At 38.6% G+C, this 25,365-nt stretch overlaps 3 protein-coding genes and 2 pseudogenes across 3 annotated transcripts in view; 2 read left to right on the top strand and 3 right to left on the bottom strand.

Annotated features, from left to right (window-relative positions):
- LOC113677429 (putative tRNA N6-adenosine threonylcarbamoyltransferase) overlaps positions 1 to 25,365 on the bottom strand; it is a 272,358-nt gene that overhangs the window by 71,136 nt on the left and 175,857 nt on the right. The window lies entirely within an intron of this gene.
- On the top strand, positions 690 to 1,613 carry LOC149047945 (ficolin-2-like). Its single transcript, XM_089199980.1, has 2 exons — positions 690 to 1,042; positions 1,264 to 1,613. Exons 1-2 carry the CDS (start codon positions 928 to 930, stop codon positions 1,527 to 1,529), a joined length of 381 nt encoding a protein of 126 aa, XP_089056106.1. The 5' UTR covers positions 690 to 927; the 3' UTR covers positions 1,530 to 1,613.
- Positions 7,714 to 9,901, bottom strand: LOC149047944 (uncharacterized; annotated as a pseudogene).
- On the top strand, positions 16,818 to 19,220 carry LOC149047943 (ficolin-2-like). Its single transcript, XM_089199978.1, has 2 exons — positions 16,818 to 17,175; positions 17,634 to 19,220. The coding sequence occupies exons 1-2, from the start codon at positions 17,061 to 17,063 to the stop codon at positions 17,897 to 17,899; spliced, it is 381 nt and encodes a 126-aa protein (XP_089056104.1). The 5' UTR covers positions 16,818 to 17,060; the 3' UTR covers positions 17,900 to 19,220.
- On the bottom strand, positions 23,586 to 25,346 carry LOC149047942 (uncharacterized; annotated as a pseudogene).

Here is a 25,365-nt window from a genome sequence, read left to right as displayed (position 1 = left end):
TGTTGCAGGAGGAAGCCAAAAATGCGAGTTGAATAACGCCACGGAGGAAAACCATGATCCATTTCTTCTCGTTTACAATCCGGGTTACACATATCTTGCAATCGAGGTAACATTTCACATTCTTACGAAAGTAAGATAGTAGAAGAGACCGTTTCATTTTCTTAGGCTAAAGTGATCTTATTCTTGACATAAGGAAGATCTGCAAAAACTTTACTCTGTTTTGTCAACAGAATCCATGCAGCATCAGCCCATGCTTAAACAGTGGCACCTGTCAAGCTGGATTCACCTATAAAGGTTTTCGTTGTGTCTGTCGGGAGAGATTCACTGGAGAAACCTGCCAAGTTGAAGGTGAAATTACGTGGGGCAGTCTCTCGTAGTACGGGAGGAGTTACTCACTCAAGTCCCAAAATTGACTTCAAAAACAAAATATTAACCACTGAAGTAAAGCTAAAAAGGAAAAGCCTATTACTGTAACTTTAAATGAATATAGCTGGTAGATATTAATGAAAGAGAAATGGTACAAGTAAATGTTCAGAATCAAGTTTTATCAGCCAGAGCAATAGTCAGGAAAGGAAATAAAAAGGAACTAAACATCCAAAAAAAATCTGAAGTGGGCGTTCTGTTTGTTATTATGTTTGCTTGTTTTTACTGATTTTCAGTCAAAAGAAACTGCGCAGAAATCTTTAAATCCACAGGTAAACAACTAACGGTGTGTACCCCATTAAACCTGATAATTTGCCTGCCTTTGATGTATTCTGTGACCAAACAACAGCCGGTGGAGGCTGGACAGTGTTCCAGAAAAGACTGAACGGCTCGGTTGATTTCTACCGCGACTGGAACGACTACAAACATGGCTTCGGTGACCTGAAAAGTGAATTTTGGTTGGGACTGGACAAGATTCACCGGCTGACCTCAGATAATAACAGCATGCTTCGTGTGGACTTGGAGGACTTTGAAGGGAATACGCGTTATGCTGAGTATAACTTGTTTGGTGTTATGAGTGAGAAAGACAAGTACAAGCTGATCCTTGGTTCTTATTCAGGTAGAACTATCCTTTCGTCGCTTCTATTCTAGTCATTCTAAGAGGGAGAAGGGGGGGGGTGGGGGGAGAGGGAGGAGAGTGCTGAGTAATTTAAATATGCTTAACATCTCTTACTCCATATCATTATTGTTAAATTATACTTATCCGATATTTCAAGGTTTCTTTTGAATTAGCTCATTGTCGGTCAAACGTAATACTCATAATGCGGCTCGATTTTTCAGGAAATTCTGGTGACTCTCTTGCTGTGCATCGCGGTATGCCATTCACCACTAAAGATCAAGATAATGACCATCATGGAGATTACAACTGCGCCATTAAGTACAAAGGAGCCTGGTGGTACGAGAGGTGTCACCGCTCGAATCTCAATGGTTTATATCTTCGTGGCCAGCACTCCTCCTTTGCTAATGGAGTGAACTGGAAACACTGGAAAGGACAATATTACTCTCTAAAAAGAACCGAGATGAAAATAAGACCAGTGGATTTCTAAACCGTCATGTTTATGGCACAACAATGATACAGTACCAACTTAACAAAGGAACCGAGTGCCTTGATCAAGTCTATTCAGCATGTAATAGTCACTCTAAAATTGGAGCTTAGCGAAATGTTGTTCAGGTTTTTCTTCCTTAATCTTTTTTGTGCGTGTTTTTTTCAAAATAGGAATAGTTCATTCCGTAGAATCAGCCAGTTAACCGATCTTGAGAGTTAAAGGATTAGGACTGATTTTCTTTGCTGACTTAAGTACAGATGCAAGCGTAACAGCTCTTGATTCACCTTAATGCAAGTACAAGGAAAGGGAAAGAAAGTGCTTATGCTTGTGTTTATGAGCGTGTTGAAGCTGTCTTCATAGTAAAATAAGAGTTGTTATGCTTGGGTAAATGATTGCTTTTGTGCTTGCATTGCCAATAAAAACCAAGCTTTTCTCTTCATGCACGCATTATTTGAAGTTCTCATGCAATGCCTGATCTCAGGGGATAAGGTGGCATCTTGCAGGAAAAATTATTTTTTACTTCAATACTTTAAGCTGTGCATCAGACGTCTCCATCCAATTTTCCAACTCTCTCATCTTATTTCGGACACCTACTCTGATTTTAGACACTTGGGGAATGGAGCAGTGGTAACAAAGGTAGCAGGATGTTAGAGGTAGGAGGAGTAACTAAAGAACCAGAGAAGCAAGGGGTGCATTGACTACATATGAAAAGCAACAAATCAGGAGTTAAAAAGCAATAGATTTGATTCATTCACCAATTTGTTTTGTAGTATCAACTTTGTTAAAGTATTTTTCTATTAGAGTGATTTAAGTTACAGTGTCGCTGTATGCAAGCACATAAATTCAAGAACATTAAATGCATACAACTCTTCAAAAGCTGTAGCCTTAAAAATACTAATATGATTGATTAGTATAAATACATTAAGCTGACAATTTCTGACTTAAAAAAAATAGCTCGCTGGTATTTCAAAGCAGAAATCCAAATTTTCTCCTCACTTACTCACTAAATTTTAATCATTTTAATTTTCACCCAAAGACACAACCTTGCTCATGAGACACCATTTACTCCTTTTTATTAATAATTTAAATTTCATGGATACCACATTCACGATACAGTCCTGCCTCAACACTGGCCACAGAGCACATGTTGAGGGCAGCTGATCCTTGTAGCCTGATGCTGAATAAAATAAAAATAGATAATCACTTGAGTTAAGTGATTTACTTCTAGTTGTAGAAGTTTTATCTATTAGTCTTTACCTGTGAACTGCAATGGGTTTCTCAGCAAGCCTTCTGAGATTTGACATCACAACATTTATAATTTCAGGATCCCTTGAGGAGCCCAGTTCTGTGATAACAAGAGCTTTGCTTAGATTTGTGGAATAAAGTGGGTTGTGACATCAAATCTAACCAGGGAGCAGTGATGTTTCATCAATCCATCTGCTCCCCTAGCTACCATAAGGCTGTGACATTTACCACAGAGACTGACATAGTTTGGCCGTGCACTAACACTCATATTTTACCGCATGAATCAGGTGAATAATGCAGCTTAGGGGACAAAGGGCTAAAGCTGATCTTGAACCAAGAGTGGGTGGAGAGAAGTTATGTAAAAGTTAAGTGTCCAAGATTATAACACAATAACCCGCCCTAGTCTTGCACCTGAAGATAGGTAAAGGTTAGCCTAGTGGCCCATTGAGTCTCACTTTATCCAAGTTATTGTAACATGAAGTGAATAAGAGTATTAATACTCCCCCTGGATAGGATGCCAGTCCATCTCCAGGCTACCCCCCTTCTGTATTTCATCAGGTTTCCCTGACAATACATCAGTACCCATTTATACTCCTGCGTGGAGAGAGGCACTGTGAGAATAAAGAGTTTTGTTCAAGAACACAACACAATGACTGGCCAGGTCTTAAACTAAGACCGCTTGACCTAGAGTCCAGTGCACTACTTTATAAGGCCACTGTGTCCTGCGCTTTTGATCCAGATGGAAACTATGCCTCTGTGTCTCCTACAGACTGATTAAAATAAATAACAGGACCTTCTTTTTCCTCATTACCTATCTCCTTATTATATTTACCAATTACGTTTAAAGGAGACCTACCACAGTTTAGTAGCAGTAACCTTGAATTCAATGATTCCTACTTCAGATGGTAAACCATGCTTTGTTACAGCTTCCATACGTTTCTCTCGGCTTTGGTGACCTGAAAAGTGAATTTTGGTTGGGACTGGACAAGATTCAACGCCCGACCTCAGAAAGTAACAACATGCTGCGTTTGGATTTTGAAGACTTTGAAGAGAACACCGCTCATGCCGAGTATAACACGTTTGATGTCAAGAGTGAGGAATGACAAGTACAGGCTGATTCGCGATTCCTATTCAGGTATAATGGTATTTTTCCTTTTTATCGTTACGAGGGAGGAGAGCGTAAATTAAAGCAAAGAAGCTTCAATTCTTTTACAGAAAAAGGTTTTAAAGATGGAAAAAAAGATAAGCTAAGCTTACCGAAATACAATAATCTTAGACAGCACAGACCAGACGTTGATTGAATCTGAAACTGTTCGCAATGGATCTTGTCCTGTTTGCCCGACGAAACAATTCAAGTCTAATAAGTATCTCGGGAAATTATTTATCTATTAGCAATATCAAGCTAATGATTTTATTTCACAGGGACGTTTGATAAGCATTATGTGATTTTTTATTTTATTTAACTTCTATTACCGTTAATTCCAATTTTGTTTTTCGGAAAACGCTAGTTCCTCTTTCCCTCATGATCGGCCATTCACCACTAGAAATCACGATAATGATCATCACAGAAACCGCAACTGCGCCGTTGCCTTCAAAGGCGCCTGGTGCTACAGCACGTGTCATGCGTCAAATCTCAATGGATTGTATCAGTTCGTGGCAATCACTCCTCCAATGCTGATGGTGTAAACTGGAAAGGCCGGAAAGATTATCATTACTCCCTCAAGAGAGCCGAGATGAAAATAAGACCAGTGGATATCTGGACTGTCATATTTATGTCATAATTATGATTCAATACCTACTTAGCAAAAACGAATGACTTGATCAAGCCTATTCAGCGCTAAAATAAACATTGATAGGCTTGCCGGCTTAGTGAACGTTCGTTGAACTTTCTAAGGCTGTGTAGATTGTTTTCTTTTTGTTTCGATGGGATTTTCATCTTGCATATTTTTTTTAAATTGAGGGATGGATGAATCCCCCTTGCTATATGCCTGAAATATAAAATTTTAGTCTTAAAAAGATTTGTCTTATATTTCACCTGCTTCACGAAACACTAAAAAATTTAGTACACAGCTTTTATTCTTTCAAGAAGACTTTAAGTATAGTCAAGGCTCGTTATTGTTTATCACGGAAGTGGGGATCAAAGGATTTTGAATTTGTCTATCCCCTCTAAGGCTCTGTAGCATTCGAAGACTTCCCCTCACTTGCAATCAATGTTCTATAATTTCCGCTCATTATATGATTACCTACGATTACATATCACTCTGTTATTCATGAATACTAAACGTCACTTTCGTAGAAAAAAAGGCTCATATAGTGCATTATGCTACATTACTTCGTTAAAATACAAAATGTAAGAATGAATATATTCGAACAGAAAATAATCAAAAGGTATTCTTATTTTGTTTCTCTCAACTCTCTGTTTAAAGATGCAACTATTTGTAGTTAATTGGACATTATTTCACTCAAACAATTGCTCACGCACTGTGACTTTGATCGTCCAATTACCAAGCTAAGTTGTTTGCAATTTTGTCAAAGAGTCTGACTTTTTCCACGTTTGTGCGACGGTTCTTCAGTGACATTTATTTGTTAGATGACGAAGTTAAAACAAGCCAAGAACATAAACATTACAAAACTTGTGAGCTGGATAACTAGCCTAAATTTGAACAGCTACAGACAGGAAGAAGGGCAGTGACGTTTAAATTCAGTGGCTATAAAGCGGCGGTTTTATTTTGTAGCCACAGTCACAGTACTTAAACACTTACAACACATTTTCCAGTGCAGACTGCTTCTATCAGAATGATCCATTTTTCCCCACTTTATTTACCTTTTCAGCGGGTAACTCACCCACAAAGATGAAACTTTAATATGGAGAAGACGAAGAAGTTCCACCTAATTCCACCTCATTCTTTAAGGAATGAAATAATTCTATTAGCAGAACGGCGTCAAATAACGTAACTCTAAGTATTTGCTCTCGACTAAATACCGTGATAATTAGGACAGAGGTGAAAAATAAATGCTGAACACCTGCCTGACACTAAATTTGAGGGGCAAAAGGGTATTTCAACTATTTTGGAAACCAATATTTTATAGCAACACAGTTAAAGCTTTTTCTTGAAGCTATCAATGCGAATCTCTAAATGTTCTCCAGAAACTATTCCCACACTATGTATCTTTTTCGCACCAGTGTGTATGATTCCTTTTTTATTTTTTCTGTGTTCGTGTTCGATTTTTCTGGCGTCGTTTCCTCGAAACCGACATTGACGAACTTCATAAGCCACCAGTTAAAAAAGCAAATAGTTTTAAACAAACACGATATTAAACTAAAAATATTAACGTTTTCTATTGTTAATTCTACTGCATTTGTGTTCCAACAATTATCATCCAAATCTAATCAGTTGTAGCTTTTTCATAGATTTTGAATCTCCGGCACTTTTTATAAGACCAAAACCATGAGCTGATGAATACCAACAATTTGAATGACTGATTAGGAAGAAGAACTAAAGCGCTTCTGCTCATCGCTTATCAAACGTTTTTGTTTTGTAACCATGGTTACAGCACTTCAAATTGTTTTATTAACGATGGCACGACACCACTTTTTTAGCCACTGATATTTTCAGGGGTATTTAAGACCCTCACTTCAATTTAATAGAAAAAGAAAGACCCCTTATAGGGTATTTTCGTGGTTTAAATGTTTGGAACAATGAACATATCCTTTGACAACCGATTTGTTTATAACTGTAATCGTTTGAAGATTTTTCTGACGGCTCTGACGTTCTGCTTCTTTTGACGTTTAAGAGCGATGGTCAGGAAATATCGACCAAAATCTTAATTTCGTGGCAAGAGTTGAAAAATCGCTTTCTTTCGTTTTTTGTCCATAAATAGCTATTAGGTGGATAAGATACCTGATGTGGATTGTTCCCGCCAAAAGCGTTTTATTTTTTAGAAAAATTAGAATATCGGTTTTTGTGGTCGGAGTCACAAAATTGGTTAATCATTTACGTGAAATTTGCATACATCAACTTGCCTCTCGTTCGCAAACAAAGTCGCACGGAGAAATTTGGACACTTTATTTCAACAGAATCACTGTTCTTCTTTTACTAGAAGATTCTTTTAGAGCAAAAGCGACACTCACCGAGCAGAAATTATTCAAAAATGAGGAATAGGTTTTATGGATATCAAAAACTCCGTTTTGTTATTGATTTTCGACGGCAATATTGCACATGTGGTATAACTCCAAATTGACTTCATTCTAGTTAAATCCCACATCTAGACATACATCAAAAACATACCTGGGAATTAGCTTGGGTTATTGAATGAAATCTCTATAAGGCGGTATCGAAGTTAAGGAATTTTCATGGTGGGTCGGCGGTAATTGTGTAAACACTTCCAGTTTCGAAATCCATGAAATTGGATATTTGATCCCCAAATACTCATTTTTCTTAATCCTTGTAGGTTTTACAGTTGCAAAGTTGCGTTTTTACTTAAAGAGTGAGATAGAAAAGCCAAACTGGGTGAATTTTAGCCATTTTGAAACGCTGAACTCTATCGACCGGAGACTCCGCGTGACGAATTGTTTCGTGACTAAACGTGATATTGGGGAGTCGACCAGTCACGGAATCACAATATTAACACTGCATTTCTTGACGGCGTATGAGAACAGTGTAAGTTATAATTGAATGAGTAAAACAGCAAGTTTTGGAAAATATGGCTCTCAAAACTCGGTTGCCATAGTAGCGTCAATGCTGACGTACAAGTCACGACGATTTTAAAATGTCCCCAGATGATTTTTAGGAAAAGTCGCTAGGTTTAATGCTCAAAGCTTGAGCGGTTTTGAAGTTATTCAACTTTTAAGCAAAGGGGGGCTTCAAACCCTTCTCGGTATAAATAGGGTTAAGGGTGTGAATAAAATAGCAGAACGTATGGAATGCCACGAGTAAACGTAAAAGCTAAACCTCGCTCAACTTTTACGTTTACGTGCGACCTTTCAAAAATTGCCTCTATTTAAATTACGCGCCTAAAAGCTACGTGTGTATGCACGTGAAATTTACGCGACAGTGGGAATCCACCCTTCTTCACTTACCTAGACGCGAGCAGTAACCAATTAGAGAGCACTCATGTAGTAGGCAGTCGAGTAACATTCATAATACACCTACGCCAGGCGCGCAACAAAATTATTTCCCTTTTTCACTTTCTTATTTTACCCTGAAATCAGTCTTGAGGTACCGCTTTGCCTCCTTTATAGCTTCCTTTTGTGTTTTTGCCCATGTAAGACCCATTCCGTTTTCCCTGAGCTGGTGCACAACGTTCGCAAGATCTTCAAATGCCTGCGCACCAGAACAGCTTACGTAATCTAACCCTTGTAATGACTTGCGAGTCGAAGCGGAACAAACATGCAGAATTCTTAGCAGTGTACTGCGACTCATGGGTGTGAAATCATGCTCGGCAGAATATTTTTGGTACTGGCAAACGATTCGTTCAGGTATCATGTTCCGTACCACATTTGGAACTTGGATACCTCGTTAGTTGACAATGTTATTGTCTTGGCTCCGAATGGAAGATCTTGAATTACATGGGAGCTTGTGATAAAGTCAGGAAATGCGCTAATTTTGCTTCAGGTATGAATGACTTCGTTTGTGCATTGGTAGGCACCAGTTTTCCACTGCCATGGACTGCAGCATGCTGCTTGGCGACCTTAAACCGATAACTTGTCAGGCCTGGGATTCACTGTTGAATTGTTGCCAAGCTAACCTTATCCGCCATTATGGACAATATCTGCCTGCGAGAATCCCTTTCGTTTGCATTTTTGTAGCAGTTTGCCAGCGTGTACATCAATTCTTTATCCAAACCACTAGAACAAGTGTGATTTCCAGTTTCATTTTGTTTTGAGGACATAATAGATTCCCAGAGAAGATCTGGATCATTAGGCGCTATTTCACCAAGAACAGCTGAAACCGCTTGCTTGGCTATGCGCTCATGCAGTCGTCTGGTCTTTCCACTGGCATCGTTCCAAGGTGTCTTTAGGGTGTACCTAATAGGACTAACGTCTCGACTTCTTAAGAAACTGTTAAGGTGGTCAATAGGTTCTTCCGACTTCATTCTTGTAGTGCTTGTCTCGGTTTCTTTTAGGAGGGTTGATGGTAAATATAATGACGTTTCTTGCTCTAGTAAGTCATGTGCTACCACCGAACAAGGAGTACTTGCAGCAATTCGAAGGTTACACATCACGCCCTAGACAAGGACGCAAAATAAATATAACGTAAACTGTATTAAAAAAAATTAATTGGGTACGTAATTATCAAAGTTAACCAACACTTAGACAAAGATCAATAATCCCTCCTGATCTTTGTTGCCTTTACTATGGACCAAAAATAAGACCTTTTTTGCTGCCTTCATTTATGATAAAAAGTGCCTAATTTATTACATAAAATACCTTTCATTATGACAAATAAGTACGAACTTTAAAGCGAGTGGTAGAGGAACCCGGAGTGGTATATTGGAAACCCGAAGCGTTTTTCTGGGCGTTATTCACCGTATTCTTAACCTTGAGAAAATCACAAGAACTCGTATCCCTGGCGGTATAAAGTGGAGGGATGCGTGTGTGTAGGTGGGGGCAAGTGGAAGCAAAAATGCAGTTTTTTTAAATGAACCCTTTATTCTTAAAAGAACAATTTGGCCTCAGCTTACCATCGCGGACTACGTGGTCTTTAACTTGTTGCCACTGCTTCAAGTTCTCAGATTTTGGTGAGAATAAAAATAGAAAATCCGCTGAATAAATTTAAACTGTGTGCAGACGCAAAGGCGACATAAAATGCACGGGGTATTAAACCTCTTCATTATTTGCGGAACTCAGGAAAAACTGACGTAGAAAGTACAAAATAAGTATATGGCATTGTTTTCTTGGATACCAGCACACAGTTTGAGGTCTACGAAATCGGTTAATTTGTGCTCTCTATCCTTATTCGTTACATTTTAAGGAAGGGCAGCAAGGAAACGGGGCCCGCTCATGCAGACTTTGTGATGATAAGGTCCCTATCCATTTTTTTTTTTTTTATCTTTTTTGCCCCGCGGGCCTTGTTTGGTGCCACTGTTAATAACACTATTTCCATTGAGTGCCAGTTCAGAACTTACAGAAGTATTTTCTGCATGTCAAGATTAACCCGGCAGTTGCGACAAATACCTGTTGAGTGAATCGATGGAAAATACAGGTTTTTGCTGATACGATATAATCACTATTCTGAACAACTACGGTCTTAATTTACACAAGCAAGGGAACCTGTTTTAAAAAAACTTAAATAATAGATTTTCCTGCCCTTTCATATACTTCAACTCTTCAATTTCCTACCCTTTGATATACCTGAAGCCTGATAAAGGTACCCTTTAGGGGCTGAGTCTCCTTGTAACTATCTATAGGCCATCAATCTAGAATCTGCTTTAAAAAGCTGTAATTTTAGGAGTCCGGTGAAGGCTTCTAAATTTACCTTTTTGCTGCTACAATCACTAATATAAAATGTTAGAATAATGAAAGGAAAAGAAACACGTAAATAAACAAAGGCTATTGAATTTGCGACCGTCACGGCTACCTAATTATTGAAAAAGTCAAAATAAAAAAAAAGAAAAGTGCTTACAAAGTGCTTTAATTGAAGTGTCACATTGGACCGCCATTTTAGAGCTGGTCTGTTTGGTTGAAAAAGATGAAAAATGATGTATACATACCTGAACCAACTGGCACAAAAATTCCCAGTTTCTTCCATATCAAATAACAAGCACTTTTGCCAAGTCCTCTTTTTGCCTTTGCGTTTTTTTGGGCTTGTCCGCCGTGCTTCGAGATTGGCGGAGGAACTCGGCACAGATTCGATCCTCGACGCCACCCAATACCGAGGGATGAGCAGTGCCGGGGACAAATTGTTAATTCCGAAAGGTCTAACTCCGAAGAAAAGGATGTAGATACTCTTCCCAAAATAAGTTCGATTTCGGTTTCTAAGTCAGTTATTGACAAGGAAGACTTATGACCCGCGATGTCTCTTTTGCAGTTCAGAAATGGAATAAGCTCAGTTGATCTGCTCCTATCTCCGGGGTCATAAGAGCAAGAACCGCCGACTAAGGAGCTAAAAGAGTACTTAACGTCCATGATGACACAAAGCTGGCAAAATAAATTCACTCCAACTTCGCTAATTAAATTTTCCCTCTTTGCATTTAATTGACTAATTCAATTTACCACGGCTAGTAAACTGCTTCGAGCTTTAGCCAACTCTGTCATTTCTTTAACAAATAATAAAAATGAATCCTCACAATTGAAGAAAATATCAATTTAAAAAGCATTTATGATTTTTTTCTTGCTGTTCCGATTCTTCTGAAACCAAAGGAAGCGAAAAAAAAACAAGTATAAAAGTTAAACAGGTTAGCCGATAGCTAATCAAATTACATCCTGATATTTATCAGGGAAAACATCTTACACTGAAAAGGAAAACTTTCACCTTAACAATGATAAAAAATAACCCCTCTTCGGCCGATTGCCTTTTTTTCAATATAAAAGGACGAAAAGCTCACACTAGAATCGTTTTCAGTACGCTTTCGTGTATATTCCGGCCTGCTGTGTAAAAACTTGGCTTGACGTTACGGTCACGCAACAAGAATTGTTTACTCAGTCGTTGTAAAACATTTGAATAAATTACTGTCATTTCAAAACCTTCGCGTGAGGCGCTGTAAAGGAAACCCGTGCTGATTCTAACATATTATAGAGGACAACCTTAAATCCCTCTAATGACATAGTTAAAAGGAAAATCTGAATTATACCACATAGTGAAAAAAACATTTGAATTAAGGAGGTATTTGCGGGATTTTTCACGTTTGAAAATATAGCACTTTCCTGCGCTTTGTTTGCTATTTATGAACAAAAATAAAGATAAGTCATGTAGTTTCTGGGAAAGTACGGCACTCACTCTATCAAAATTCGGTGTCATGATCCTTTGAATCGTTTTTCCTTGAAGACCAAAAGTCAGTTTAAAATATCAATTTCACATTTGCTTGCGGGACCTTTCGGGATCGTCGCGGGTCAAATTCGTTTTTCTCAGTTTTCTCAGAATTAAAGCGCTCCGGAAGAAAAAGAAATACAATAAATTTCTTCTATTTTTAGTAGCTTTTTATAGTCAGAAAATAAGCGAAATTCATTTTTCAACTCTTGCCACTCAATGGTCGATATTTCCTGACCGTCGCTCTTAAATAGTAAATAAACCCCTACGGGCGGCTTGTAAATCGGTTAATAATGTTCACGGCCGATACATTGTCCAAAAATTAGAATATTTGGTCGAGAAGCAAAGCTTCGAGAGAAAATGTGAAGTTTTGAGGACAATCTTTCAGCCAAGGACATTATCAGCCGTAATACCAGCAAGTCCGAAAGGGGTTTATTTATTTTTTAACCAACCCCCCTATTAATTTTCACATCACGCGAAACCGCTTGCATAAAAAAAGTGCTTATCTGATGCGGATGCGGTTGCGACAACTTTTTAATATTTTACTGGACTCTCTAAAAAGAGTGTTTTTCTTCTGTGTAAGATAATTGAGCTGGCTTTCTTTCACTGGCTTTGTTTCTTTTCGACGGAAATAATCCGAGGAAAGACCGGGGTTATAGCGCGGTAATTGTCCGGTGATTTTGCACCAAGTTACGTAAAGTAGCCAATATAATGGTGCGAAAATAAATGGGTTGATTATCACGTTATAGGCTTGTTTCAAATTTCGCTCGAGACTTTGTGTCACCGTGTTTGGGTTCCTACAATTACTGATCACATTTCATCATTTGCAGCTCTATTTAAGAGTTAGTCTTGCTGACTTTTTCAAACCTCTTCTACTGGACTTTTATTGGGCTATTTCATGGACTATTATACTCGTCCAATGTTACCTAGAGAAAACCAATCGCCCACAAAAGCAGTGATCTGATGACTACAAATAAGTAGAACAGCTGAACAGGAAGAAGACCTATGGCGTTTATTTTCACCACTCATTAAACCGTTCTGTTTTGTAACCATAGTTACAGCACTTCAAACACTTCTCTAGAGGATAACAAGACAGGACTTTCACTTCTAACCTGACACACACATACACAATATCAAGTACGACAAACATTTTGTCAGTCAGAAGGTAAGAAAAATATTTGTGGGGTACTTTTCTACTTTCACTCAGAAGGTAAGAAATATCTCTGTGAACTACTTATCTATCAAATATCATCCGAAAGTCATAGAGTGCTTGTGACCAGTCTAACTATGATCAAATCGTGTGATGCTTAATGTTAACTACCATGAGCAAAACGAGACATAAAAAACTTAGGCCTCTGTACTTTACATACATTGTTCAATTTAAAGTTGCTACAAAGTTAATTTTCATGTTAATAACGTGCAATGCTGTTCTATCGTACTGAAGAGTATTTTAAGACAAAAAAGGATAGATTGTCAAAATTTTGTATTTCAGAAGTGATCTTATTGCTCCTAACTCTAATGCCGCAAGTTATAAGGATAAATTGTTAAAGGTTTGTATTTCAGAAGTGATCTAACACCTTGGCGGTAGCAAGTCTGCAAAAATTTGTTTCTTGCTCCTAACTCAAATGCCGAAAGTTATAAGGATAAATTGTTAAAGGTCTGTATTTCAGAAGTGATCTAACACCTTGGCGGTAGCAAGTCTGCAAAAATTTGTTTCTTGCTCTTAACTTAATTGCCGCAATTTCAATGTTAAACAGGTTAAAAATAAACATATTGATAAACTCCTGTCACCTCCGATAAGGGTGATGTGCTCTATTTTGTTCTTCTCCGAAGCTTTATAAAATATCATGGCTTATCAGAATAAGATGAAATTTACAAGATAGAGTAAGAATTTAAAAATTCCCCAATGCAGACAAAAAACAACAGTCTATTATTATCCTCTTCCTGCGCCTTTTGCAGCTGTTAACTCACCTTCGAAAATGAATATTTTATATGAAGAAATTCATACTAGCCTTTTTTAGGGAAAGGGACGACACAAGCCTGTTAGCATAACAACGTGTTTTAGACCAATAACATAACTGAACGAAGCATTTGCCTTCGAAATGTATCAATTAAAGGTTCCTTTAAATAGAAAAAGCTGGTAAATAATGCCGAGCACCTGCCTAACATTTGTTAACATTCAAATTTACAGGAAAATAGGAAGATTTATATTTTGGGACACTTACTATCATATTTATTATCTTGAATTTACAATTATTTATTTATAGCGATGCAGTTCAAGTTTTCTCTTCAACCGATCATTAGTATTCTCTATATTTTCCTCGGAATTATTCTCCCACCATGTTTCTGTTGCACCGGTGAGTATAAATCCCTTTTTAAATTTGTTGTGTCTCATCTTTCTGGTGTCGTTTCCTCAAAACCATTACACGAACTACACATGCTACCTGCTGATCAAAGGAAATAATCTATGAGCAGACAATAAAATTTTCTAGCTCAAAATGTCTTCTATTATGGAAAAGAAGATACAAAAAAGGTCAAATTTCAAAAAGACCTCACCACAGACACATCAACGGCTCACAATGATGAATTAGAACAAACGATTCACAGATATCGTGGTGTGGTAATGATCGCTATGAAAATATTCTTGATATAGGTAGAAAAGGTTGTGGTTATTCATCGTGGTGAATAACAATAACAACTAAGTTTTTCGTTTGGTTCGAAAAATCGTTTGGTGCGATGAGGTCGACCTGGTCATGCGTAATCTTATAAAGCGTGACGCTCTGCTGTGATTAGTTGTTTTTTCAACAGCTCTGATTGGTGCATTTCGATCCTTGCTGTTCTCTCAATGATTTGCTCCCTCGGTTGTCGCACGGCTCTCCTGTTGTTGTTTTTTTGATCATGGGCATCCACGCTTCTGAAATTTCTATTCCACTCTCCCTGTTAATGTTGTTAGGGTGAAGTCTTATATGAATTGCCTCTTTGACCCTGCGCGTGTAGTAATAAGGGTCACGATCAATAAACTTTACTTCGTTCCAGAGTGGCTTGTGTCCGGTCCGTTGTTGTGGGCATGCTCTGAAACGTCGGAGGTCTCGGTACGGGCGAGTCGAATGTTTCGATCGTGCTCGTTAATTCTGTCTTGCATAGGTCTTCCAGTCTCTGCGATGTACACCTTGCCGCATTCACAGGGAATCCTGTAAACTACGCCATCTTGTTTAGCCGGGTCGACAGCGTCTTTTGGTCGTACTGACTGAGATCTTAGCGTAGTCTCAGCATGTACGCCTTGTTGTCGTAGGCAGCGGCGAAGCTGTTCGGACAGACCTTTGACATAAGGTAAAACCGCAGTAGCTTTGAACTCGTTAGCGCGTTCGGCACTGTTGTTTGGTTTTCCCGTCTTGGTAAGTTTCTACAAGAAAGAAAAAGGATAACCATCAGAAACCAGAACAGATAACAGATGTTTTTTCTCCTCGGAGATGACGGAGGGTTTTGTTACGAGACATTTGGGGCGCTCGTTAAGGCACTTAAGGCGGTATTGTTCAGTACCTTAACGAGCACGCCATTATCCCTTTTCTTTCTTGCAGAAACTTACCAAGACCGGAAAACCAGAAGCATGGATGCCCGCGATTAAAAAATACAACAACAGGAGAGCCGTGCGACAGCGGATCTGCAAAGGAAGCGAATCACTGAGTGAACGGCAAGGATCGAAATGCACTAATCAAAGCTGTTGAAAAAACAAGTAATCACAGCAGAGCATCATGCTTTATAAGATCACGCACGACCAGTTGACCTCATCACCTGAAGAGTATCAGCAGTATGCAGTCGAAACGCCGCAATCTACGTCACACGGGACTACATCGTGAGACAAACGAAAAACTTAGCTTTTATTGTTATTCACCACGATGAATAACCACAACCTTTTCTACCAATATCAAGAATATTTTCATAGCGATCATTACCACACCACGATATTTGTGAATCTTTAGTCCCTATTCATCATTGTGAGCCGTTGATGTGTCTGTGGTGAGCTTTTATTCTTGATATGTTTTGTCATATTTTCTTTCCGCTCATTAATTCACAATCAAATATTAAAATTTTTGGTAATGAAAGCCTCCCAGTTACGTTGAATTTTCAAGGGATAAGAATCGCCTTTAGGGAAAGTTATTCAGGGTTGTCATGAAGTAAAGTTTTGAAATAAAGAGGTTTAATGTGCTTTTTTCGTCAGTGAAAATAAGAACTGAATTATCTCGAGCGAGTGAAAACTAAATGATGTATTTGTTTTGCCTACCACAGACGACGATAGTCGACACATCAAATTCAAGGACCCAATACCGAATATGGCCATGAAAAGTCATGCGATCAAAAGTGCAGAGGTGCCAAACGAAGGGAGCTGCAGAGTAATGTGTTTGATGGAGCCTAGTTGTGTGTCCATCAATGTTGGACCTGTTGTAGGAGGAAACCAAAAATGCGAGTTGAATAACGCCACGGAGGAAAACCATGCCCCAATTTTTCTCGTGAACAATCCGGGTTACACATATCTTTCAATTGAGGTAACATTTCACATTCTTACGAAACTAAGATGGTAGAACAGATTGTTTCATTTTCTTAGGCTAAAGTGATCTCATCCTTTACATAAGGAAGATCTGCACAAAAGTTTATTTTGTTTTGTCAACAGAATCCATGCAACAGCAGCCCATGCTTAAACAGTGGCACCTGTCAAGCTGGGTTTTCGTTGTGTCTGTCGGGAAAGATTCGGTGGAGAAACTTGTCAAATCAGTAAAGGTGAAATGACTGGATTGCTTGGGCCATTCTCTCGAGTGGTACGCGAGGAGTTAAAGCTAAAGTCCCAGACTTGCCTTCAAGAAGAAAGCTAAAAATGGAAAAGCGTATTAATGTAATTAATATAGCTGGTAGATATTAAGGAAAAAGAAATGGTTCTAGTTAATGTTCAAAATCAAGTTTTATCACCCAGAGTAACAGTCAGGAACGCAAACAAAATGCACTCAACATCCAAACCATTTAAAGTGGGCGTTTTGTTTTATATTGTTTTTTGTTTGTTTTTACTGATTTTCAGTCAAGAGAAACTGCGCAGAAACCAACTGACGGTGTGTACACCATTAAACCTGATAATTTGTCTGCCTTTGATGTATTCTGTGACCAAGCAACAGCCGGTGGAGGGTGGACAGTGTTCCAGAAAAGACTGAACGGCTCGGTTGATTTCTACCGCTACTGGAACGACTACAAACATGGCTTCGGTGACCTGGAAAGTGAATTTTGGTTGGGACTGGACAAGATTCACCGGCTGACCTCAGATAATATCGGCATGCTGCGCGTGGACTTGGAGGACTTTGAAGGAAATACTCGATATGCTGAGTATAACATGTTTGGTGTTATGAGTGAGAAAGACAAGTACAAGCTGATCCTTGGTTCTTATTCAGGTAAAACAGTCATTTCGTCGCTTCTATCCTAGTCATTCTAAGAGGGGGAGGGGGGTGGGGAGGAGAGTGCTGAGTAATGTAAATATGCTTAAAATCTTTTACATCAGTAGCTTTGGAAGACAAAAAAAGTCATCTCAGCTCATTGATATGCAATCCCGAACAACACACGCCGGACGTTGATTAGTCCAAAGGTATTTTCCGGTGGATCATATGCAGCTAACCTGACCAACTTATCCAACTCTGATGAGTGCCTCGGCAAACATATTTATTGGCATTATCAGATTGAGTGATTCAATTCCTAGAATCTTCGACATGAATCACAGATATTACTAAAAATACTTTTACTCCATATCATTTTTGTTAAATTATACTTATCTGATATTTCAAGGTTTCTTTTGAATTAGAAACTGCTCATTGTCGGTCAAACGTAATACTCATCGTGCGGCTCGTTTTTTCAGGAAATTCTGGTGACTCCCTTGCTGTGCATCGCGGTATGCCATTCACCACTAAAGATCAAGATAATGACCATCATGGAGATTACAACTGCGCCATTAAGTACGAAGGAGCCTGGTGGTACGAGAGGTGTCACCGCTCGAATCTCAATGGTTTATATCTTCGTGGCCAGCACTCCTCCTTTGCTAATGGAGTGAACTGGAAACACTGGAAAGGACAACATTACTCTCTAAAGAGAACCGAGATGAAAATAAGACCAGTGGATTTCTGAACCGTCATATTTATGGCACAACAATGATACAGTACCAACTTAACAAAGGAAACGAGTGTCTTGTTCAAGTCTACTCAGCATGTAATAGTCACTCTAAAATAGGAGCTTAGCGAAATGTTGTTCACGTCTTTCTTGCTTAATCTTCTTTGTGCGAGTTTTTTCAATATAGGAATAGTTGATTCTGTAGAATCAGCCAGTTAACCGATATTACTAAGAGTCATAATAGTAATAATAGCGTAATTAATCTATATAGCGGTACATACAAAAAGCTCCTTCTCATAGTTAGAAATTGACAGTTAATCATAAGTAGCTCTGAAAAAATGCGTCTTTAATATTTTCTCAGAAAACAGAAAGTAAGGGGCTCAATTTAAGGTTTATGGGTGAGACATTCTACAGCCTGGGAGCGGAGGCTGAAAAGACCCTGTCTTCATAAAATTCCAGGTGGATCTGCGGTATTCAGAAGAGTCATCCTTGAATCGCAATGGCTTGTATTATCATGGCCATCACGCTTCTCATGCTCCTCCTATCTCGGTTCTTCAAGTTTTGACAGTACTTTTGCTTCTGTCCACCTAATCGAGTAATTTTGTCGAGAGCATTTCTTGCAGGATGCGTTCTAAATCGGAAAACCATAATCTTATAAATATCACCGTGGTTAACTCCGGAGGAAAATGCGACACATTGTGTTAGTTCTAAAACTTGATATTTCCATAAATTTTTAATTTAATATCTCTGTGAGCTACTTGTCTATATTGCTCAGACCAAGCCCTTCTTGCCAGGAAAATTAACGATCAGATCCTGGGAGTGAAAGGGTTAGGACTGATTTTCACTGCTGACTTAAGTACAGATACAAGCGTAACAGCTCTTGATTCACCTTAATGCAAGTACAAGAAAAGAGAAAAAAAATGCTTATGCTTGTGTTTATGAGCGTGTTGAAGCTGTCTTCATAGTAAAATAAGAGTTGTTATGCTTGGGTTAACGATGGCTTTTGTGCTTGCATTGCCGATTAAAACCAAGTTTTTCTCTTCATGCATGCATTATTTGAAGTTCTCATGCAATGCCTGATCTCAGGGGAAAAGGTGGCATCTTGCCGAAAAAATTATTTTTTCCTTTGATACTTTAAGCTGTGCATCAGACGTCTCCATCCAATTTTCCAACTCTCTCATCTTATTTCGGACACCTTCTCTGATTTTAGACACTTGGGGAATGGAGCAGTGGTAACAAAGGTAGCAGGATGTTAGGGGCAGGGGGAGTAACTAAAGAACCAGAGAAGCAAGGGGTGCATTAACTACATACGGAAAAGTAACAAATCAGGAGTTAAAAGGTAATAAATTTGATTTAGTCACCAATTTGTTTTGTATTGTCAACTTTGTTAAAGTATTTTGTAGTGATGTAAGTTACAGTGTCGCTGTATGCAAGCACATAAATTCAAGAACATTAAATGCATACAACTCTTCCAAAGCTGCATCCTTAAAAATAATAATATGATTGATTAATATAAGTACATAAAACTGACTGAATTTCTGACTTTAAAAAAATGGCTCTGATATTTCAAACAAAAATCCAAATTTTCTTCTCACTTGCTCACTGAATTTTAATCATTTTAATTTTTACCCAAAGACACAATCTTGCTCATGAGACACCATTTACTTCTTTTTATTAATTATTTAAATTTCATGGATACCACATTCACAATACAGCCCTGCCTCACCACTGGCCACAGAGCACATGTTGAGGGCAGCTGATCCTTATAGCCTGATGCTGAATAAAATAAAAATAGATAATCACTTGAGTAAAGTGATTTACTTCTAGTTGTAGAAGTCTTATCTATTAATCTTTACCTGTGAACTGCAATGGGTTTCTCTGCAAGCCTTCTTAGATTTGACATCACAACATTTATGATTTCCTTGAGGAGCTCAGTTCTGTGATAAAAAGAGCTTTGCTTAGATCTGTGGAATAAAGTGGGTTGTGACATCAAATGTAACCAGGGAGCAGTGATGTTCCATTAATCCATCTGCTCCTATAGCGACCATAAGGCTGTGACATCTTCCACAGAGACTGACATAGTTTGGCTGTGCACGAACACTCATATTTTACCACATGAATCAGTTGAATAATGCAGCTTAGAGGACAAAGGGCTAGAGCTGATCTTGGGCCAAGAGTGGGTGGAGAGAAGTTTTGTAAAAGTTAATCCAAGATTATAATCTTGAAAAATAAAATTTTAGTCTTTAAAAGATTTGTCTCATATTTTCACCAGCTTCACGAAACACCAAAAAATTTAGTACACAGCTGTTATTCTTTCAAGAAGACTTTAAGAAGAGTAAAGGCTCGTCATCATTTATCACGGAAGGGGGGATCAAAGGATTATGAATTTGTCTATCCCCCCAAGGCTCTGTAGCATTCGAAGACTTCCCCTCACTTGCAATCAATGTTCTATAATTTGCGCGTATTATATACCTACGATTACGTATCACTCTGTTATTCACGAATACTAAACGTTACTTTCGTAGACGAAAGGGCTCATTTAGTGCATTATGCTACATTACTTCGTTAAAATACAAAATGTAAGAATGAGTATATTCGAACAGAAAATAATCAAAAGGTATTCTTATTTTGTTTCTCTCAACTCTGTGTTTAAAGATGCAACTATATGTAGTTAATTAGACATTACATATTTCACTCAAACAATTGCTCACGCATTGTGATTTTGATCGTCCTCTTACCAAGCTAAGTTATTTGCAATTTTGTGAAAGAGTTTGACTTTTCCACGTTTTTCAAGGGCTCCTTACGCAACGGTTCTTCAGTGACTTTTATTTGTTGGATGACGAAGTCAAAACTTGCCAAGGTCATAAAAAGACAAAACTTGTGAGCTGTAAAACTAACCTAAATTTGAACAGCCACATAAGCGACGGTTTTATTTTGTAGCCATAGTTACAGTACATAAACACTTCTGGTTTTTTGAAAGATAAAATTGTTAGAGTAGAATAAAAAATTTTACGAACGCCAGTGCAGACGACTTCTATCAAAATGATCCATTTTTCTCCAATTTATATGCGGGTAACTCGCCCACAAAGATAAATATTTAATAAGGAAAAGACGGAGAAATTCCACCTCGTTCTTCAAGGAATGAAATAAGCTCATTAGCAGAACGGCGTCAATGCTGCCAATAACATTACTGTAAGTTTTATTAACGATTATTATTATTGTTTATTAACGATGGTTATAGCGACACAATTTTTAGCCACCGATATTTTCTGGGGTATTTAAGACCCTCACTTTAATATAAAAGAAAAAGAAAGACCCTTATACGGTATTTTCGTGGTTTAAATGTTTGGAACAATGAGCATATCCTTTGATAGCCGATTTGTATATAATTGTAATCGTTTGAAGATTTTTCGGACGGCTTAAACATTCTGCTTGTTTGAGATACAACTAAGTAGTAAATAAGCCCATCGGGGCTGCTGGTAAATAGGCCAATAATGTCCGAGAAGCGAAGCTTCGAGGGAAAATGTAAAGTTTTGAGGACAATCTTTCAGCCAAGGACATTATCAGCCGAAGTACCAGCAAGCTAGAAAGGGATTTATTTATTTTATAACGTGCCCACCTATTAATTTTGATATCACCCGAAGACGCTCGTAAAAAACAAGTGCTTATCTGATGCGGATGCGTAGATACAACCAGCTTTTTAATAGTTTACTAGACTCTCCAAAAACAGTGATTTTCTTTCGTGTAATTGAGCTGGCTCTCTTCCACTGGCTTTGTTTCTTTTCGACGGAAATAATCCGAGGGCAGACCGGAATTATAGCGAAAATTAAGAGGCGATCTCTCTCTATCTTAAACTATCAAGGTGTATTTCAGTGTGTGCTGTTATTGCCGGTTACTCCAAATAGCATCCTGTAGTTTGGTTCTGAAATGTGCATACAGGTTTGAATAGCGTAAGCTGTCAAAACTCAAATATGCATGAAATAGCAGAAGCCAAATTTTTACGAAAGAGTTTGCCATTAAAATGTTAAGCGAGCGCTAATCAAATAATAATAATAATAATAATAATAAAATCTTTATTACCGTGTCAATGTATTTAGCTCATAGAGCTAATTGGGTACACCTACTATTACAAAATTAATAAAAAACTATGTACAGTATCATAATAAGTAACAATATAGCTGATAAAGTATGCATTAAAATTTACAAATATTTAGAAATATTAACAATGTTCAGATAACATAAAAATACTTGTACAATGCAGATAATTAAAGAAATCACGTGCTGCAAAGATTGCAGCAGTTGCCACTGTCTTCCACTAGGCCAGGTCAACTCTACGGATTATAGTTTTAAAGATGCTAAGGCTTGGTAGTTCACGCATACCATTTTCTAATTTGGACCAGATATATGGTCCTTGATACCTAAGTGTGTGTTTACCATAGCGTATAGTATTAAATCGTGGTATTTCAAAGTCACTATTCCTAAGGTTATATCGAGTACCCTTTCGAGTAAATATCTCAGATATGTAGCTAGGTACTAGATCGTTCTTTACTTTATACATTAGTATTGCTATGTCCTGTAAGCGTCTATTATGAAGCGTAGGTAACTTAGCACGCTTAAGAAGTTCCTCATATGTCTCTGTTGTTGTTTTGAAGACCGCACGCAGGGCGATCCCTGAGGACAACCACGTTCCATAATTCTCCATTCACAAGTGTGGCCATTTATTTTTACTCTGTTTAGCCTGCTATCAAAAAATGATCTAATCAGTTCAAGTGAACTGCTATTAAAAGCGTTGGCATCCAGCTTTTTTAGAGTGAGTGAATAGCTTAACGAGTCAAATGCTTTACTCATGTCAGCAGATAATATTGTTACCAGCTCTTTTCTGTCCACTGCAGACCTTCAGTCTTCAATCAACATCAGCAGGGTTGTCTCACAGCTGTGTTGTTTTCTATAAGCTGTCATCCTGTGGTACAGAGCAGGGTCATAATGTCTGGTCACTTGTTTTCTGAGTAAGTGTTCAAAAATCTTGTCCACACATATAAGTGAAGTGATTGGACGATAGTTCATTTCGTCTTGTCTGTCTCCCTTTTTAAATACAGGGGTCCATTCGCCTTTCTTCCATTCAGATGGCCACTCGCCTAAGTCAATACAGTTATTGTAAAGTCTAGTCAGGGATGGTGCAATTCCTTCAGCCACTCCCTTAAAGAGTTTTGGTGGTGCTGTCACATCCCACCCATACGACTTTCGTACATCGACATTTTTAAGAGCACACAGAAATCAAATTTATTCCCCTTGTAACCGCTTTCAATAGCCTTGACACTACTGTGGTTCCTATGATCATTCTCAGTTAGGCTGGTGATATGGTTGCCTCCTATATTCGCTGCCACCGTATTAAAATGGCTTGCTAGGAGTTCAGCCACAACAGTTTGGTCTTTCTCGACCTCGCCATCTTCAGATTTCAAACATATAGCATTGGTGTCTTTTGTCTTTGTACTGATGAATGGCCTGAATGTGTTAAAAAACTTGCTTGGCTTAGATTTCAGCTCTTCCGATTTTCTATACCAGTAGGCCTTTATTGCCTTTCTACGTTCCCTTGTTGCAATGTTCCTGTATTTTCGTTTGAGCTCAAAGTTTTCAAGAGAGCGATCCTTTGCAAATTGAACTGCAAATTTTCTCTTATCTCTAATGGCTTGCTTCCATTCTGGTGTCATATAGGGTATATCTTTCTCCCTGACTCGTTTCTTTTTAGTGGGTGCGTGTTGATCCACAACAGTCCCTTCCAATAATCATATTGATCGTCCACATTACAAAAAATCTCTCCTACATGCCAGGGGGCAGCCTCCAAGTCCCGGTTAAGCTGTTCGAAATCAGTACTTTTTGTCTGCCGGAAAGTGGTAGTGCGAGTCTTGTGTTAATAATAATAATAATAATAATAATAATAATAATAATAATAAATAATGTTTATTTCTTATATTGCGCAGTCTAACATGCGATAATATGATCGAGTGCGCATTACAACACTAAAATCCACCCAACCCAACCCAGAGGAGGACATCCATCACACAGTAATCTCGTGCGTGGGAAATTAACGTCTCCTACCCCAAACCCTGCAGGAGACGGGACCTCCGGCTTAACGTCTTATCCGAGAAGACGAAGCGAGGTGAGTGAAGCGACTTGCTTAAGGCCACAACGTAGTGCCCCATCCAGGACTCGAACCCGGGCCGTCCGACCCAGAGTCCAGCGCTCTGACCACTGGGCCACTCACGCCTCACTTGTGTTTGGGGACTTTCTCCATCATTTCTCCAAACACCATATGGTGGTCACTCATTTCTGGCTGATAAACCCCACATTTCTTGAACAGTTCAGGATTGTTGGTTAGAATAACATCCAAAAGTGACTCCGAGTGAGCTGTAACTCGAGTGGGTTCAGTTATCATGCACTGTAGATTATTGACTTCTTCCAGGTCCTTCAGAAGTTTCCCCGCAGCACGATCCAATCTCAATCTGTCCAGATTAAGGTCACCTAAAATGATGACAGACTGCTTTTGGAAACACGCCCACTGACAGATGTGGTTAAGTTCCTCCTCAACACTTTTAAGATCCTGGAGGCTGGACTCGTTTCCCTTCCTTTTCTGTTTTGGGGGCCTGTAGATTGACAGAACTAACAAATCATTGCTTCCTATCTTCACCTCGACAGCAATTGCCTCGAGGGTCTTGTAGGTCTTTGGCAGGGCCCGCTTCTTAGAAGGCAGAGCTGAAGAGAAGTATGCTAACAGTCCGCCTCCACCCTTTTTTCTGTCTTTTCTATACATGTGGTATCCTGGGAGGTTAAATTGACTGTTGGGATAGGAAGTATCCACTTTTGTTTCAGATATTACTATAATATGTGCTCTAAGGGAATTGTTCAATGTTTTTAGTTCTTCAAATTTATTTTGTATACTATTGATGTTTAGATGAACAATAAGGGCTCCACTTGAATTCCTTTTCCTTTCCTCAACGATTACTCTCCCAGGGGACTCCCTTATGCAGGGTTTCATTACGTCCAATGTACATTTAACATGCGACCAAGTGTTACAATGAACACACAACAAGGCCTCTTGGTTTGACCGAACAGTTTTCTCGCACTCCTTACACGGGTTTTTCGGCATTCTCTTACTTGAAGGCCCTGGATTTGTATGTACATCGCCACCTAAGAAAATTCGGCTAAGCTGTAGGGTCCTCGTATCCTTCGCTCTATATGGAATTCTGAACGATAAATACATTTTGCCGCAACCCGCTCGAGTTCTCAAGCTCAAGCTCATCTTCAGTGGTATTAAAGCGGCCAGACGTTCTTGTCCTTCCTCGTTTTTTCCCAAATGAGGTGGTCCGTATAGGAGCTGTTTTTCGACTTTCTCCCGTATCATTAAAGCCGCTATGAGCGAGAACACAAAATATTTCAGCGAGCTCGGCAGTGCTCGACCGGTCGCCATGATGACTACTTATCGTTAA

This window comes from Pocillopora damicornis, chromosome 3 (assembly GCF_964200805.1).
Source record: "Pocillopora damicornis chromosome 3, jaPocDami1.2, whole genome shotgun sequence".
NCBI classification, from domain to species: Eukaryota; Metazoa; Cnidaria; class Anthozoa; order Scleractinia; family Pocilloporidae; genus Pocillopora; species Pocillopora damicornis.
This window is presented reverse-complemented; position numbering and strand designations above follow the sequence as displayed.